General features: G+C 38.7%; 2 protein-coding genes and 1 long non-coding RNA gene across 3 annotated transcripts; 2 read left to right on the top strand and 1 right to left on the bottom strand.

Annotated features, from left to right (window-relative positions):
• Window positions 1–2,663: 2,663 nt before the first annotated feature.
• LOC118754441 lies at window positions 2,664–6,783 on the top strand. Its single transcript, XR_004994895.1, has 2 exons — window positions 2,664–2,854; window positions 6,446–6,783. It is a non-coding gene; the product is annotated as an uncharacterized LOC118754441 (long non-coding RNA).
• Window positions 6,784–10,819: 4,036 nt separating this feature from the next.
• LOC118754442 lies at window positions 10,820–15,327 on the top strand. The gene is made up of 3 exons (XM_036489318.1): window positions 10,820–11,360; window positions 11,433–14,515; window positions 15,163–15,327. Exons 1-3 carry the CDS (start codon window positions 10,820–10,822, stop codon window positions 15,325–15,327), a joined length of 3,789 nt encoding a protein of 1,262 aa, XP_036345211.1.
• Window positions 15,328–15,717: 390 nt separating this feature from the next.
• On the bottom strand, window positions 15,718–18,949 carry LOC118754440 (DNA replication licensing factor Mcm2-like). Its single transcript, XM_036489316.1, has 2 exons — window positions 18,751–18,949; window positions 15,718–17,919 (listed from the first exon to the last, which is right to left on the bottom strand). The coding sequence occupies exons 1-2, from the start codon at window positions 18,947–18,949 to the stop codon at window positions 16,706–16,708; spliced, it is 1,413 nt and encodes a 470-aa protein (XP_036345209.1). The 3' UTR covers window positions 15,718–16,705.
• Window positions 18,950–18,959: the final 10 nt, after the last annotated feature.

Genomic DNA, 18,959 nt, shown 5'->3' with positions numbered 1-18,959 from the left:
TAATATCATTGATGAACAAGACGAAGAGCAGAGGGCCCAAGACACTTTCCTGTGGAACTCCAGAGGATGCAGTGAAGGGCCTAGAGGAGACATCATCAACAATCAATACACAACGTCTATTACTTAAATATGATCGCAACCAATCTAGGAATACGGAATGAAAACCTAGAGATGCAAGCTTACTTTGTCGAACGCTTTTGAGAAGTCAGTATAGATACAGTCTACTTGGTCCCCAGCAGAAAACGCCGAAATACAGTAGTCACTAAATAGGGCGAGATTGGATACTGTGGATCTACCAGTAACAAAACCATGCTGCTGTGGAGAGATTATACTCTTCGTAGCAAAATACATATTTTCCTTTATGATTCTTTCAAAAAGTTTAGATACAGTCCAGAGTTTAGAAATCGGCCTGTAATTAGACACATCGTCCTTTTTGCCACTTTTGAAAATTGGAGTAACATCCGTCCGTTTCCACTCGTCAATAAAGACCCCAGATGCTAATGATTTGTTAAAGATTAGTTTGAGAGGCAAAGCAAGCGCAGGACATTTTATAAGAAGGATAGTGGAGATACCATCTATATCCATCTTAGTAGATGGTTTAAGATCTTTGATACCATCCTCAACGTCTTCTAACGACAGGCTCAAAAGGCCGAAGTTCAGAGGTGAGTTATCTTTCAAGGAGAAGTAGGAGTTGGAGTCATGATAATCTCAAACGAAGTTTGAATTAAAGAACTCCGCAAACAGATTAGCAACTTCTGAAGAAGTACTAGCGGATCTATCTTCCCAGGAAACCGCAGACGGAACTCCAGAGGCAGACTTCCTAAACTTAATGAACTGCCAAAAATACTTAGGAGTAGATTTGATGTTGCTTTCAACGCCCAAAATGTAATTTTTATACAGAAATTTATTCAGCTGTTGAATTTTTTCGAACCTTGAAGATATAGTGTATAATGGTCTGATTATGCATACTTCGCATAACTTCGCACAACTTCGCATTATCTTCAAACTGTAATTTCGTATGAACTTTGTATGTATTTTGTATTCCATTACCCAGAAATTAGCAGAACTTTTAAAAACTTAGCGTTCTGTTGAGTTTAGATTTTGCTTCATATTTTCTTAAGTTACACTTTTAGGGCACTGGTACAAATGGTGTGCGAAGTTATGCGAAGTATGCATAACCAGACCCTAAGTGTAGAGAGTATTATATCGTCCAAAACTCTTATGAAGCTTATTTCGCCGATTCTTGAGCTTTTTTTTAAATCTCGTGTATACCAATGAAGCTTGTACGGCCTTTTCCGAATTAGTGGAATATTTTGGTGACAAATCTCCACCACTTTAGACCTTAAGGCAGAATAACAATCCGAGGTAGCGGAGCTCAAGAGCAGCTCATCCCATTTAACTTTGCTTAAAGAGTTATTGACCCTTGAAAAGTCACACTTTGAGAATTTAGACAATGAGCCATTGTCTCTTCACATTTAGTGCCTGAAAATTCATAAAACTTTACGTTGAGGGCCACGGAAACATGATGCTTATCTGTAGGCAAGATCGGCGAGTAACATTCCGAAATAGTAGCCTTGATATTATCACTAACAAAAACGAGATCTAAAATTCGATTAAGCTTGTTTTTGAAACAATTCAATTGCACTAAGTTAAGACTTAAAATATTATCAACAAAGTAAGATTCGACCTCTGTATTAACATTCGTTGGTATAAGACCCCATTTTGACAGATTATTAGACCAAATAATATTTGGAAGATTGAAATCACCGAACACACATAGATGATTAGTTGTTAACACATTGTGAACCAAATATGAAATGTTGTCTGTATGAGTTTTATAAAGACTAAAATTACTACCAGGCGGGATGTACGAAGCCAATATATATAAAGAGTCAAATTCAGAAGTACCTTTGATGCAAACACAAATTTGTTCTAATATTGGGTCACTGTCGCTGAGCGGGACAACAAATGTATGAAGATAACGCCGAACTGCGATAAGAACACCACCACCGCGAGAAAATCCTGTACTATTAACATCCCGATCTTTCCGAAAAACGTTCAATAAGGTCGGATTGAAATATTCACTATCAAAAAAGTTTGCATTTAACCAAGACTCCACGAAGATTAGTCAAAATCCGAAACTGAGCTACGGATGATAATGTCGTCCGGAGTTGTACTTAAGCCACCCATATTTTGAAAGTGTATCTTCAAACTCTTGAGCGCTGGGTTCAAAACCTTGTCATATTGAGATGCAATAACACCCAGTTTAAAATTGATCTTCGTAAGCGAGCCAATGTCAACATCCTTTTTGATGAGCTTAAAACAAGAAATGCTAATTCTGTCGATTCCAGTATTTTTTTCCACTAAAGAAATTATATTTTCCTCAGATACATTTGGTTTAAAAGAAGACAAGTGCAGCCATACTTTCGTATCCGCGATCTAATTCAGTACTGATACTGCACCCAATAACCACGTTGCGTACATTTTTTTTCCTTCTTCTTTTTGTTCCTCTTCGTTTGCATGGTGACCCACTGTGCTTGTCCAGTTGATAGCGAACCATCAGCACTGTTTATTTCAGTAGCGGCGGCGGCGGCAGCGGCAGCAGCAGCGTATGTGTCAGCAGAGGCAGCAGCTACGTAGGAGGCATACAAGTAGTTGTCGGCGTGTGATCCGTAGCAGTTGTTACAGCTGGAGGAGTAACCATAGCAGAGTTAGCAGAGTTAATACTGCGAGCGGAAGGATGAGACTTCTCCCACGCAACGTCTATGTTACACTCAGACATACATGTACCTGACGAAGTATGATGCGTAGCAGTCGTTGAAGCTGGGGTATTAGCAATAGCAGAGTTAGCACAGTGAGTGGAAGACTCTCTCGCGACGATTCTGCAATTCGAGCGAAGATTTTTAACTTCGGTAGTGAGCACCAGGGATTAGAGGTGTCAAACTATCGATAGTCACACCATCGATAGTATAGTTTTCAGAAAACTATCAATATTCACGATAGTCTCAAAAAAAAACAAAACTATCGATAGCACTATCGATAGCGCTATCGATAGCGCTAAATCAGTTAGGGTGCTTTGTTTTTACAGGATCATAGTGAAATAAATATTATCTTATAAAAGTTATAATCATTCAAAATTAAGTAACTGCTTAGCCAGAATACTTCTCTTTTTAGAAAGTTCAAAAACAAACACAAGTTATACAAACAAAATAGGATTTACGATTAACATATGTATGTATAATTTCAAAAAAATTGGGAGAGATGATCGATAGTCCTACTAAACTATCGATATTTTTGATAGTATAAGAAAAAACTATCAATGAGTATTGATAGTCTAAAAAAATTGAAACTATCGATACTATCGATAGTGCCATCGATAGTTTGACAACTCTACCAGGGATGCCGTTTTAGACGAATTTTTGCGGGATACTTATTTTTTCCGGTCCGTATAAATGTGGATACTTTTTTAAATAGGCCAAAATTTTATATTTCCTATAAAGTTTTTTTCGTTCAAAAATCGATTTTCATTAAAGATGGTAGAAGGCATTACGTTTTCTAAACGTATAAAGAATCGCTACTTAAGCCTGAAATTAAAGGATTTTATTTTTTGTGAACGAAGCAATGAACATATGAAGAGATCTCACCAAAATAGGTATAAGCGCAATTGCTTTAATTAGCTTAAAATGATGCTTTAAGCAAGATCTTAATATACATATCGTCGTTTAAAGTACAAAACCGCGAATCAACAAAATGCAAAACCGCGTATCAAGATAATGCAAAACCGCGTATGTGACGTTGCATAAATTATTTTCTAGAGAGTAAAAACACTTATATTTCAAAATGGTTCTCTTGTTTATTAAGCAATCGCATTTCTGGCTAGTATATTTCAGGACGAATGGATAAGGATTGAGCCAAGAGCTTGCCAATTTTTGGCAGCAAATGTCAGTTACGCGGTTTTGCAGAATGACGATACGCGGTTTTGCACTTTAAACGACGATATATATAAAGTAAATTATACTCTTTGTGTAGTAATATCTTTCATATCACATATTTTCATTTGTTAATTTAAAAAGAAAGATTTCAATGTAGTTTAAAAAACTAAATTTCATTTATTTAAGGAAACTTTTATGAATTTTACTGAAAAGACTTTAAATACACTCTAAAAAAAAAATTTTTATTTGCGCATATTGAGAGAGGTAACCAGTTTCCTCTTTTAATGTGTGCAAATTTGCACGCCGTGTAATAAAATTAATCATTGCCTGTTTACTTTTACATAACGAATTTGTCACAAGAGCAAAATTACACATAAAATGTTTAAAATAAAGTAATGTTTATTATAAGTAGGAAATGTATTTGTAGTTTGAAAATTTTTGCAATTTTAAACATTCTATATATGTGTATTTACGTGTATATTTTAAAGATCTCAAGTTCAAAATCAAAAACTGAACATCCTATACGTATATTTATACAGATTCTTGTTGAAAAATAGACACTTTTCAGTAGTAGTTTTACATGCTCTTTTTAGAGTGTACAAAGTGCGCTATGTAAAATTTTTTCGATTTTTAGTTTTTGGAGGATTACGTACCAGTACTTATAGTAGTTTCATGTCAACACAGTGCAAAATCTTTTTTATATTCTGAAAAAAATAACATCAAATGTTAACTCTTCTTCCAAAAGTCGCTATCACACTTATTTATAAACTTTCAAAACTATACATCTTCTGATGAACTTAGAAAACTGCTTTAGGTCGTATAGACTGTTTATGTTATCTTATGTCATGTTATGTTATGTTACAATTTTAAAAGGCTCTTATTTATCCAAATTTTCAGGTAATAATGGAAAAGATTCAATTTAAATGATACTTGTTGTCGTAGTCGTTTTTTTAAATTTACGGCTTTCTATTATAAAATCACATAACGCTGTTTGCAAGTGGACTACTCATATTTACTTTGCAAAATACTTATGCAAAAAAAATTTACTTTATAAATTGAAATTACAAATGTTTGATTTTATGCACATGTATTCCTAGTCCTTAGGATGGGTTAAATTATGTATTTTTTATGAAAATGTTTGATTTTCTTACAAATTATGAGATGTATATGTGAAAAAAGAAAATTGGATACATTTGGATACATTTTTGGCTTGCTCAAGGATACATTTTCTTGAGACGGCGCGGCAACACTGGTGAGCAAATTGATGGACTCCGCAAGCCCATCGGTGCACAGTTTACTCTGCAATGAGTGTAACACGGCTTCAAGAGATTCCGTTTTGCTAATAAGCCGTTTATTGTCATCCGCTAATGCATTGACTAAAGCAAAAACACGAATATTCTCAGCTCTAAGGGCAATAATCTCATCGAACAATGATTGTAGTGATATTGCTCAGCGTCAATTTGATTGAACTTGCTGCCTGAACCTTTACACATTTGTAGAGACGGAGAGGATGAAAATGGCATTTTAGACTGATGATGAGCAGTTGCATTATTGTTGCGTTGTGAGCCTATTTGACTACTTGAGGTAGCCGTGTTGTTAGACAAAGCACCAACTACACTGTCCTCAGAAACGACGATAGGTGGTGGCAAACGCATGGAATCACGCCGAGCCCCAGCACAACCATTGCAGAGAAATGGCTTATCAGAATTGAGCAAGAACTCAACATCAGTTGGGTTCATATTTACACAAGCTAGGTGAAACAGGTCATTACACTTAGCACATTGTATTTTATGCTGCGTCCGCTCCACTTTTTGCCCACAAACACACGGCCTTATGATATTGTACTCGACACAATTTTGCGATTTTATTAGTCTCTATCTCGGTAACAGCAAACCACAGTAGTGCACAAGCAGATCAACATTCGCACATATGTTGGGCGATGAGAATAATATAAAATACGAAATTTTTAACTAGACAGAGAACGCGAACTGCGTAGTTATGCGCTGAGTTTTACGACGAAATAGTCTACGTCTACGTCCTTGTATTTTTTGTAACAAAAAAAAGGGCGTTTATTTTCAAAGAATAAAAAAATACGTATACCACTCAGTTTTTTTTCACAAATGCTTCGCTTTAAAAATATAATCATTAAAATCGGTTTAGTACTTTGAGAAATAAATCGTTACGAACATTTTTCATATAGGCTGCATTTCTTTATTCATTCTGAACGTTTGGAATAAACTTTTTTGTTTATTAATTTTTTAGAACGTTCCTGCTGATATGTTGACGTATATTTCAAACGCATTCTGTTTATTTCGGCTGTGAAATGCGATTATCCGGAATGTATAAAGAAACGCAACCATAATCAATTTTATCTATACTATTATGGATAAGTAGAATATAAAAATTGCATGAAAATTTAAAATAAAATAAGATTTTATAGTATTAAAATTACATCAATTAAAACAAAAAAATAAGTAGTTTTAAAATGCATACTATATATCATTTAATTTCAGGTAACTAACAGCTGGAAACCCCTATGCAGCAGTTGAAATTGTGCGCCTAACTACCACCAGTAACTTTGACATTGGATTAGGATGTGCCGGATAGAGATTTTGCCGGATAACCGGATGCCGGATACCATGTAAAAAATAAGAGCCGGATTCGGATATCCGGTCGACTGCTGCCTTTTATAAATTTCGCAATATTGTTACAATACGTAATTAAGAATACAAAATATCTCTTCTGAAATCCAAGTTATAAAATATTCCTGTATTAAAAATATGACTTTTCCGTCTCCAACCCTGATTTCTAGATTACACAGACCTGCGAGTTAAATAAATTTAAATACATACTTGGCTTTTTTCTTGCACGTCGAGATTTTTTTTATTGGTGACATATATATTTTAGGATTTTTAGCAATTCGCATGAAAAGCCAAAAATTGTTAAATTTAGAATTGAGTTTTTACTTAAAAACCAACAGTTTAGTTAACAATACCCATAAATAATATGACCAACCGTACTTCTTTCGGAAGTACAGTACTTCTTTTTGAGGCATTGTACTTCATACTTCGAAGTACGGTCAAATGTACTTCTTTGCAATGTTTTGTAATACAGGTAGTATCAGTAGAGCAGCTGATTTGATTTTTATACCCGAGCGCACTTGTGCACAAGGGTATATTAATTTTGTTCACATAACGGTTGTTTATAACAGCCAAAACGAATCGAGATAGATATAGACAAATGTATACATAAATGCTCAGAATGAATAGAGAAGTCGAAATTGTATGCAAAGTGGGAGTGAAGAAAAACTAAAGTATAGTGAAAGTGAAGAAAACAGAACCGGTCCTGTAAGGTGGAGTCGTCCCACCCACTTCTACGTACATTCTCCTCGCAGCCTTGGATGCTGCTGCGACTCCTCAAATTTAGCAGCATCCCCTTAGCCTAACATTGGCCCGTCCGTCTAGTCATCAGTAACTTCCTAGTCCGTTTAGTCATCCTGTCTACACTCTAAGCCCACCTTAGTTGTTTAAATATCTCTAGTAATAGGGCTGCCAGATTTCCTGGTTTTCCCGAACATGTCCCGGTTTTAGACTATTTGTCCCGGTGTCCCGGTCCAACTGTAAAATGTCCCGGGTTTCGTTTTAGTGTCCCGGTTTTTGATTTCATTGCACAAATTTGAATAAAAGTTCAAAAATCACTACACTAAGAGAAAAAACGCGTTGTAATATTCAGAAAAATGTTTTGAATTCACTGAGGGAAATAGCGCATAGTAAACCTGAAGTTTTTCTATTTGATTATCGGATAAAAATGTTCGTATTTAAAAATAATACCTTCATAACACGCACGCGTGGTGTTGATTCAAACTCAACATTTAAATGCACATTTACATGTCTGGCTGTAGCTGAGTGCGCGAAGATGCTTGCCACAATTTGCTTATTTCCAGAGGGTCAGTGTTCAAATCCCATTACAACCAGCATGGAATTTAAATATTTTTTTTTAAATCAATTATGAAAAAGCAATCGGCAATTGCAAATCGCTTAATTTTAATATGGGCGTATTTGAATTGAATATTTCTATACTAAATATAAAATTTGTGTACATAAATGTATTACAAGTTAAGTTGGTGCTCTTTTATATGCGCATTGTTTTTTTTATATAGTACGCTTTTTATACCCGAGCGCACTTATATTAATTTTGTTCACATAACGGTTGTTTGTAACAGCCAAAACGAATCGAGATAGATATAGACAAATGTATACATAAATGATCAGGATGAAAAAAGAAATCGATTAAGCCATGTCTGTCTGTCCGTCCGTCTGTCCGTCTGTCCGTCTGTCCGTCCGTCCGTGTACACGATAACTCGAGCAAACATTGAGATATCTCAACGAAATTCGGTATGTAGGTTTCCCTTAATCCAAGGTAGGTTGGTATAGAAAATGGGCGAAATCGGACTTTAACGACGCCCACTTCCCATATAACGGTAATTTCCAGAAATACGAAAACTGCGGTATTTTAGTAACTACTGAAGATAATTCACTCAAAATTGATATTTACAATAATTTTTAGACGAAAAATAAGAATATTATAAATTTTTGGCAAATGGGCGTAGCCACGCCCACTTATGGTTACATGTGTATATCTTGGTAACCGCTGCACCAATTTCTTCCAAACTTGGCACAGTTGTTGGCCTTCGCATAACATACCAAATGGCCGAACATTTTTAAAATCGCTCAATAACCACGCCTACTTCCCATATAACGGTAATTTTCAGAAATACGAAAACTGCGATATTTTAGTAACTACTGCTATTCACTCAAAATTGATATTTATAAAAAGTTTTAGACGAAAAATAAGAATATTATAAATTTTTGGAAAATGGGCGTAGCCACGCCCACTTATGGTTACATGTGTATATCTTGGTAACCGCTGCACCAATTTCTTCCAAACTTGGCACAGTTGTTGGCCTTGGTACAGCATAAAAGACCGCCGAAACTTTTTAAAATCGGACAATAACCACGCCCACATCCCATATAACGGTAATTTAGAGAAATACAAAATCTTCGATAAATCATTAAATATTGAAGCTAATTTATTCAAAATTGATGCTTGCAACAATTCTTTACCAAGAAATACGTTTATGGTAAAATTTTGGAAAATGGGCGTGGCACCGCCCACTTATGATCACATATAAGTATATCGGTAACCGTTCCACCAATTTGTACAAAACTCGGTGTTTAGGCCTTAAGCCTAAATATTTCCAAATATAATGCACCACCCTAATGTGTCATTCACATATGTGTACATTTATGCATGCATACTTGTACACATGTACGTATATTATAGATTCGCGCCGTTAGTTTAAGTTTCCCGCCGGATAAAGTATCTTTCGTTGAATTTCCCCTCAACGTCTTTTCTTTGTCCGGCGGTTCGAACGAAAATCACGGCTTTAGATTTTTTCAATTTCACATCGGGAGACCAAGGAGAAAGAACTGCAGCTACCAGGCCACATTATTTTCAGGTAAAACCATTGTAAACCAACATATCTAAATCAAATCAAAATACTTGGACAATTAATAAAACCACTAAACTAAACCGAGTTTTATTTGTCTCCTTTTCCTATTACTTTCAAACCTCATTGTGACCATTTTGCGCACCGCACTTGAGCCGCACTGCGTCACACTGACGTTTTTATTGGTCCTTAGGAGCCGGGCAACCAACATACAGTCCACACTAGAAGAAAAAGCGAACCCAAAAAGTAATTGAGCCACTTTTACGAAAAAGGAATTTGGTCACATCAAGCTGCACATAACAGCGATCCTGCTACAGCCACAGCCACACTAATTCGTGCCACGAACCAGAAAAACATTGATAACATCATCGTCCAACAAGCAGTTTCACCAGCTACTAGGAAACTAAGGTACGTGGTTACAAATTCAAGTGCACAAAAAAATTACCAGATATAACCTCAAAGTGAATCCAAGCGAGTTGAAGTGATTTGTGAGAAAAAACGGGAAAAAAAAAGTTGAACTTGTGCAAATAACCGCAGTGAAGAGTGTCCATCGACATTAACAGTTCGTAATTGGTGCACCGTGCAATCTACACATATCACAGTGAACAGTGGCATATATGTAACTTAAATATCAAAGTGCAGCACACATTTCTTTCCGGCTCACTACATATTGCAACAATTTTTTGGTATTTTGCCACTTGCCACATTCGATTTGCTACTCGACTTAACAAAGCGCCGATAAATTTCACTTTCAATTTCGTTGTGCATAAGCAATTTAATTCGTGCAGCACATTTCTTAAATTTGCATTACACTGATTCACTGTGTTTGAGGTCACATAACCTCAAATTTTTAATTTCCTTCACATTTTTTTTCACAAAAATCACTTCACCACGCTAAATTCAGTCCATTTGCGAAATATTTGCTGGTAAAAATTTAAATTAAGTCCATTTGGATTAGTTTTGACGACGTTGCGATGGGTGTACACACGAATTTGTGCATACATATATGCTTATACATATATATATATACCTTCGTCGGCAGTGTTGGGTGGCGAGTAGCACATAAACATATATATACATACATATGCTTATCACTTTTCTGAAAAAATAAAAAAAATCATCAATTTTCTGAAAGAGATATCAATTTTAAATCGTAGTGTTTTCTTGATTGCTTCTGGGTTTTGGCTCGTAGAGTTTAAACAAGCTACGTTGGTACTCTTATACTCTTTTCGACAATTTGGCAAAAGTTTCGCTGTGCATTTATACATATACGACAGTTTGGAATATACACGGTCTATTCCTATTTATAGTGAACATACTTTCGAAAACTACAACAAATTTTAATTCGTAAAGAGTAATCTGAAGATCAATTACCGCAATGGAAACCTTTATTCGTTTGGCAGAATCTGTAATCGAATTTGAATCAGATTACAATAGCACACCAGCCACAGAGCAAAACAAACACGGCCTTGCAATACAGCAAGACGAACTAAAGGCTTTGTGGGAAAAGACCAAAGTAGCTTATGACGCGATCATAAATAAAGAAGGAATTTCTAAAGATGACATTAAAGCAATTAGACGGAAACATAAGGGCTCGTTTTCCAGCTATGTCAAATGCATGTCGGTAATGGCTAGTCAGGCTGAGACGCTTGTAAATGCAGAGAAGGATGTACAAGATCAGTCGGTTCGTGAACACAATATTCACCTTCCTCCGTGTGACACAGATGTGTTCAAGGGCGACTATCTGTCATGGCCATCGTTCCGTGACATGTTCACAGCCATATACATCCTAAACAAGCGGCTCACCCCTGTGGAGAAACTATTTCACCTGAATCAGAAGACTCAAGGGGAAGCCAAAGACATAGTAAGAAAATGTCCACTCACCAATGAAGGTTTTCAAACGGCCTGGAATAACCTGTGTGAGAGATATGAAAATAAGCGTATCCTCATAAATACGCAACTAAAAATTCTTTTCAACCTAATTTCCATAGATAATGAGTGTGGTAGCTCACTGAAGAAGTTGCAGCGCGATATAAATAATTGTTTATCAGCGCTCAAGAGCCATAATATTGACATCTCGAATTGGGATGCAATTATTGTATATCTATGCTCAACTAAACTTCCCGACTGTACGCTGGCTCTATGGGAACAAACCATAGATCACAAGAAAGATTTACCAAAGTGGGAGGACATGGACAAGTTCCTATCGAATAGGTTTCAAACCTTGGAAACCATGTCAGGCATAAAGGGCACAAAGTCTGTAAAAGCGTCAAAGCCGCAAAACACCAGACATCCCTCAGAAGCCCCCACAAAAAGACTTGGCGCGTTCCAAACAAGCGTAACCAAGTACACATGTAAAATGTGCCAAACAAATGAGCACAAATTACGCCGCTGTTCCCATTTCCTAAAGCTAACGCCAACTGAAAGGATAGAGTTTTTAAAGAGCAACAATGCTTGCCTGAATTGTCTGAGTTCTGGACATACTGTGTCAAGATGCACAAGCCCTTTCAATTGCAGCACGTGTCACTCGCGACATCATACGCTCCTGCACACCCAGACAATTCCGCCAAAGGCAACACCGCCTCAAACGCCACCGAGCTCTGCCAAAGATGTTGCCTCAACCTCGCAACAAGCTGCAGCAAGGCGTAACTTCAATAAAACTAACTCCGGTAAAAGCAAAAACGTTAAGTCTAATTATGCAAATATGAACTCAGGTGTACTTTTAGGAACGGCTCGTGTAAATATACGTCTCAATGGTACAGATTTTTCAGCACGAGCACTCATTGATTCTGGTTCGGAGTGTTCCTTTATAACAGAACGACTCAAACGCAGAATCAACCTGCCATCTAAGAAGATGTATGCCAAAGTTTCAGGCATAACGAATTCAACCTCTGCTCAGGTCAAGGAGGCATGCAACATAGAACTACGGTCCTCTGTTGACCCACTGTTTAGTCTACATGCAACAGTGCTCGTGCTGACAAAATTAACTGGAAATCTTCCATCCTGCCATATCAGCGCTATGACTATGCAGGCATTTCCAGATCTGATTTTAGCAGATAAAAGGTTCTACGTTAACGAAGAAGTAGACCTAGTACTTGGCGGAGACATTTATCCCCAAATTATTTTGTGCGGCTTGAAGAAAAATGTTCTCAGTACACTTCTTGCCCAAGAAACCGTGTTCGGTTGGATTTTAACCGGTCGCACAGAAGCACCAAATCCAACAAACAACATAGTTTCTTATCATAGCGAAGTTGCCTTGGATCAACAACTAACAGCTTTCTGGGAACTAGAAGATATACCGAAAAACAAAAATTTAAACGAAGACGACAAGTATTGTGAAGAGCTTTATCGGAAAACGACTGAGAGAAACCCAGATGGAAAATATGTAGTCTCGCTACCATTTAGGCAGGAATTTCCAGCAAACATTTGCCTAGGCCCCTCTCTTAAAAGAGCATGCTCTCAGTTCTTCCGGAATGAGACACGGCTTACCAAGGATCCCGTCCTGCAAAAGGAGTATGATAGGGTACGAACAGAATATGAATCACTGGGACACATGTCCAGGATAAATGGTAGCATTTCAGCAGACTCTTCCGATAATTACTTTCTACCCCATCACGCTGTGATAAAGGCGGAAAGCACCTCTACAAAAGTTCGGGTCGTCTTTAATGCCTCAAGCCAGACGGCTAATGGTACAAGTTTAAATGACGTACTTTACCCAGGTCCAGTACTCCAAGCAGATCTTCCAATATTAATACTCCGCTGGAGATTATATCGGTACGTTTTTAATAGCGACATTGAGAAGATGTACCGCCAAATTTGGGTGAATAACAACCATACCAAATACCAGCGAATAGTTTATCGTACAAACCCGAACGAACCTGTAAGTCTATATGAATTAAAGACTGTCACTTTCGGGATTAATAGCGCACCTTACCTCGCGATAAGGACACTTCTGCAATTAGCCGACGATGTAGAGAATTCTTTCCCAATAGCATCTAACATACTACGAAAGTGCATGTATGTGGATGACGTGTTAGCTGGAGGACATAGCGTCGACTCGACCATTAAAGCAAGAGATGAAATCTCAGAAGTGTTACGATCAGCTGGTTTTCCACTACGGAAATGGACCTCAAATTGTCAGGAAATTCTTAAGGGCATCCCAAAAACGGACCTTCTGAGCGAAGATTTCTTAGCATTCGAAGACACCAGCACGGTTAAGGCTCTGGGCATAAGGTGGAATGCTCATACGGATTTGTTTTATTTTATGGTCAGACCATTGGAGGAGCACGACACTATTACGAAAAGGGCGATGCTGTCAGCGATTGCCAAGCTTTTCGATCCACTGGGATGGCTCGCACCAATAGTCATCGTAGCCAAAATACTCATGCAAAGTATTTGGCTAGAAGGCACAGACTGGGATGAGACTGTGTCTGATACTATTTTAGAACGTTGGCAGCATTTTACGAGACATTACCACGAAATAGATAATATCAGAATATCTCGATGGGTATACTTCTCACCTGGAGACACCATAGAGATACATGGTTTCTGCGACGCATCAGAAAAAGCATATGCGGCTACGGCATATATGCGTGTCAAAAGAGATGACAAAATTTTGGTCAATCTACTTTTGGCAAAAACCAGAGTAGCCCCCGTCAAAACTATATCGCTACCACGACTGGAGCTTTGCGGAGCAGTACTGCTCGCAGAAATCATAGAATCTATAATCAACAACCTCAACCTAGGACCAGTGAAGACACATCTATGGACGGACTCGACCATCGTACTCGCATGGATACGAAAGCCGCCTTGTTCTTGGTCAACCTTCGTCGCCCACCGAATTACGAAAATCGTAGAAAAAGTAGGGGAGAAGGACTGGCTACACGTAGACTCGGCCTCAAATCCAGCCGATTTGGCTAGCAGAGGACTACCTGCGTCAGAATTGGTCAACAATTCTTTGTGGTGGCAGGGACCTTCTTGGCTGCAAGAAGACAACTCCAAGTGGCCCGCTCAAGGAACAGACTATCATACAGAAGTTGAAGAAAAAAAAGCACACACTTATGCGACAACAAGAGCAAATGATATCGATATTCTTGACCGTTTTTCCGATCTACCGAGAGCTTTGAGAGTTTTATCATATGTTATGAGATTCTATCGAAGAACTCATTCCAAAACAAACGCTTCATTTCAGGAAAATTCTTGTTTAATTTCATCTAATGAAATTAAAACAACGGCAGAAATCCTGATAAAAATCTACCAGAAGCATTATTATGGTGAAGAATACGCAAACTTGAAGTCTAAAAAACCAATCGATGCGAAGAGTGAAATCCTTCCGCTTAATCCGTTCATCGATAAACATGACATCATCAGAGCCGGAGGTCGCCTTGGAGCATCCCAGGACTTAGCATACAATGAACGCCACCCGAGCATTATCCCGTATAACAGCAGGTTGTCCCGCCTTATTGTATCGTTTATTCACATGCATTATGTTTAAAAAACGGTCACAAACTCAACTTATGGGAACTCTTCCTCCGGAACGCACTACATTTACTCGCGCTTTCACCAATACGGGGGTAGACTTTACTGGACCTTTTGATGTTAAAAGTTACCGCGGCAGAGGTTGTCGAGTTTCTAAAGGGTATGTCTGTTTATTTGTTTGTTTCACGACAAAAGCGATTCACTTAGAAGCTACTAGTGATCTTAGTACCCCATCTTTTCTAGCGGCGTTCGCACGGTTCGTGGCTAGAAGAGGATGTCCGAGAAATATTTACTCCGACAACGGCACTAACTTTGTCGGAGCCTCACGATCCTTACGATCTGAATTTAAAGCTTTTCTGTCTGAAACCCGAGAAAAAACTATCTCGAAATACAATCATCAAATGCTGACGTGGCATTTTATACCCGCTGCAGCGCCTCACATGGGAGGACTGTGGGAAGCGGGCGTAAAGAGCTTCAAAAGCCACTTTAGAAAAATTGCGTCCTCCCACAAATACACCTTTGAAGAGCTTAGTACTCTTTTATGCCGTATTGAGTCATGCTTCAATTCACGGCCACTGAGTCCCTCTTCAAATAACCCTACTGACCTGGAGCCGCTTACTCCAGGCCATTTTCTCATCGGTGGACATCTTCTAGCCCCACCAGAATTAGACGTTAATGAAACTCCTGCCTCCATAGTGAATCGGTGGCAAAAACTCAAAGCACTTAATCAAACTTTCTGTTGGCGATGGAAAACAGAGTACCTAACCGAACTTCAAAAACGCATTAAGTGGAAGCATCCCAAAGAAAATATCAAACGTGGTGATCTGGTCGTCATCAAGGAAGACAACTTAACCCCCACTGAGTGGAGGTTAGGACGAGTTGTCAACATACACCCTGGTGCCGACAGCAGAGTACGAGTAGTGGACATCTCGACGGAGAAAGGTCAAGTCACAAGACCACTGGTGAAGTTGGTTCTACTCCCGCCATACAACGATGGAAACGCGGAGCCAACAACCGCCTCATAAATTACCCCTCACCACTTTACTACATTCCACTTCCTTTTACCAAAACATTCCACTTCTAGGTAGTAGGAGGGATCCCATGTCTAACCTTTTTTGAGATAACTTGTTTTTAGTACCATGGAGTATATTTTGAGTTTTTTTTTGTATTTGGCGTGATGGTTCTTACCCGAGTTACCCCGGGTTGATCTGGCTATACAAAAACGACCATCCTCAGATCTGAATCCATAATTAAAATAACTGCAGAAGTAGCGAACTACTCCGCCTCAGAATAAAAGCAAACAGTAGAAAACTAGCAAGTTTAACCCGATATGGTTTTTTGTTTCAAAATCTTCAACCTCTCAAGCTTGCTGGTTTTCTATCCGCTTTATTTGGAAGAGATTGCATAAACTGTGTAGGCAGTTTATAGTGTAAGACCCGCCCGAAAGGAACAATTTAAAATAATACAAAAAAAATATTTAAAAACTCACATATCTTCGGCTCCAAAAGGGTTCGGTTCGGTGACAATCAGCTTCTTTTTGTTTGTGTTTTGTTGTTTGTAATCGCACGATACGCAGCATGTCGTTATGCCGGCAATCCCTGATAAAAAACACAAACCAATTAGGCCTCGAATAAACGGTTAACAACAAAAAGTAGGTATTGAATAACTCACTATGGCGTTGCTTAGTCAATCAATGAAAAGGCAGCAATTTGGGAAAATCTGTTTACCCAGAAAAGCCAGCAAATTAATCGGGTACTTACTTCGATTAAGTCCCTCGATGTTGGTGTTATTTGCCGCCGATCGGATTAGAAGCTGCAATAACAGTACATCGTGCTTGTAGAGACGTCACAATACCAGCTTTTGATATGGAAATCGATTGCTGCTCCATGGCCTCGTGAATGGAAGTTCGATCCTGATCGTTCATTTTGTCAAACTCATCAATAAGACATACACCTTGATCCGCCAGTACCAGGGCGCCTGCCTCCAAAGTCCATTCACGCGATATTGGATTTCGACGAACATAGGCAGTCACGCCTACAGCACTGGCCCCTTGTCCGGTCGTGAAAACTGCACGTGGCGCTATTTTTTCCGTGTACTTAAGAAACTGAGATTTTGCCGTTCCTGGGTCGCCGCATATAAGTAAGTTTATGTCGCCTCTAACTTTGTGTTTATCACCGGGGTTTTTAGACTCTCCACCAAATAGAGCCAGCGCAAGTGCGCGTTTAATATAGTCGTGGCCATATATGGATGGGGCCATTGAAGCTATTATTCTTTCTGCAATCCGAGGATCTTTACTCAACTTCTGAATGGTAGCGATGTCTTCGTCCGTAAGCGATTGTACTACTTGTTTGCTGTCCTTCACAACGATATGATTCGCAATAATGACGGTGACGAAAACCGGAAACCCTTGCTCAGTGTTTAGCGAACCATCAGAGTTGTTTGTGTAAATACCAGTAACTTCTAACTCATCACCCGGCTTGCATAAGTCACAAAGATCCGCTAAAAGAATTACGTCCTTACTACGCGGAGTCCGACCAGCGGGAATGCGACCAGGAGATTCCTGTAAGGTAATCTTCTGGTAATTCCGATATAATGTTTGTTCCATATTAATCGAAAAAGGGCCGGCACTTTGACACTCAGGACAGGAGCCAGGTTTAACTTCTGTATTCTGTGACTGTACAAAGGGCCCCAAAACGTAGCCACACTTCACACAATCGTATTTGATGACTGAAAGTTGAGTTAACACACCCGTTGTGGCTGTTACCACGCCCAAAGTACGCACCAGCTGGTTCAGATGGAGTTTCCGGAAAGTCCGTAACTCTTCTATAAGAGGCAATTCTGATATACGAACATGAATTTCTGTTGTAACACGTTCATATGTTGGAAATATTGATAAGACCATGTCTTTAGCCACCTTGTCGAAGATTTCTAGCATTTGAAAAGGTGCTTCAGGTAGGAAGTACGCAAGTACATGCTCTTTATTTGCCAAATCCGTGTAGGATGCAACAAATATTCCTTATGAGACTTTCGATATACTGAATGACGAAGAAGTTCGCCAAGGTTTAAAGACATACTCCGATTGGCCTACATATCCACAAGTGTATGCTAAAGGAGAGCTAATAGGTGGATTGGATATAATCAAAGAACTAAAAGCTAATAACGAACTAGAGACTGCACTAAAAGGCTAAATTTGAAAGCGCATGACTCACCGACCTTCATACACACATATAAATAAAATTGGCAACTGGTTTTTAACCCAAAAACCTCGCTGGATGCAAACCTTGCGTCTTCCCTCCGATCCTGTCGTATAAATTTACAGCGTGAAGTTTTTATTAAGCAAGTTATTGCCATTATTCATAAACATGACTACTAGCCCTTCAGTGATTTCAGTTAAAAGCGCCGATGAATATAATGCGTTGATCAATGCCGAAAAAACCACAGTGGTGCTCTTTACCGCCGATTGGGCTGAACAGTGTAAGCATGTGCAAGAAGCGCTCGAGGAGCTTGCCAAGATTTTGAGCGCAAAATTACAGTTTGCTAGCATAGTGGCCGAGAACTTTCCGGAGATATCTATGAAGCACCAGATTGAAGCAGTGCCCACCATTATTTTCTTCACTAAAGGCACAGCCGTGGATCGCGTAGATGGTGTTAATGTAGCTGATATCACTGCCAAGTGTAAAAAAAAAAAAAAAATTGGCGGCTCCGTAGCCGGTGAATCGTTGGAAGATCGCTTGAAGGCGCTTATCAATAAAGCTGATCTGATGATATTTATGAAGGGCGATCGTAATGCGCCGCGTTGTGGGTTCTCGCGTCAGCTAATTGAGATTTTAAATACAACAAATGAAGATTTATTCTGTTCGCACATGCGTTGAATACGGTCCCGGTATGTGTACATACCACGTTCATCAACAAAGGTGCGCAAAAAAGACTGAAAGCGATTGGCGATTTCTGTTCGTGGTCCAAGCATACTAACCCATTCTTTTGTAGAATGGTCTTTAGTATCTTCCAAATTTTCTATCGATTCAATCATTTCCGCGTCT

Source organism: Rhagoletis pomonella, unplaced genomic scaffold, assembly GCF_013731165.1.
Source record: "Rhagoletis pomonella isolate Grant_MI unplaced genomic scaffold, Rhpom_1.0 Rhpom_scaffold_03901, whole genome shotgun sequence".
In the NCBI taxonomy this organism is placed as follows: Eukaryota; Metazoa; Arthropoda; class Insecta; order Diptera; family Tephritidae; genus Rhagoletis; species Rhagoletis pomonella.
The sequence above is the reverse complement of the archived record's forward strand: the minus strand, read 5'-3'. Positions and strand labels throughout refer to the sequence as shown.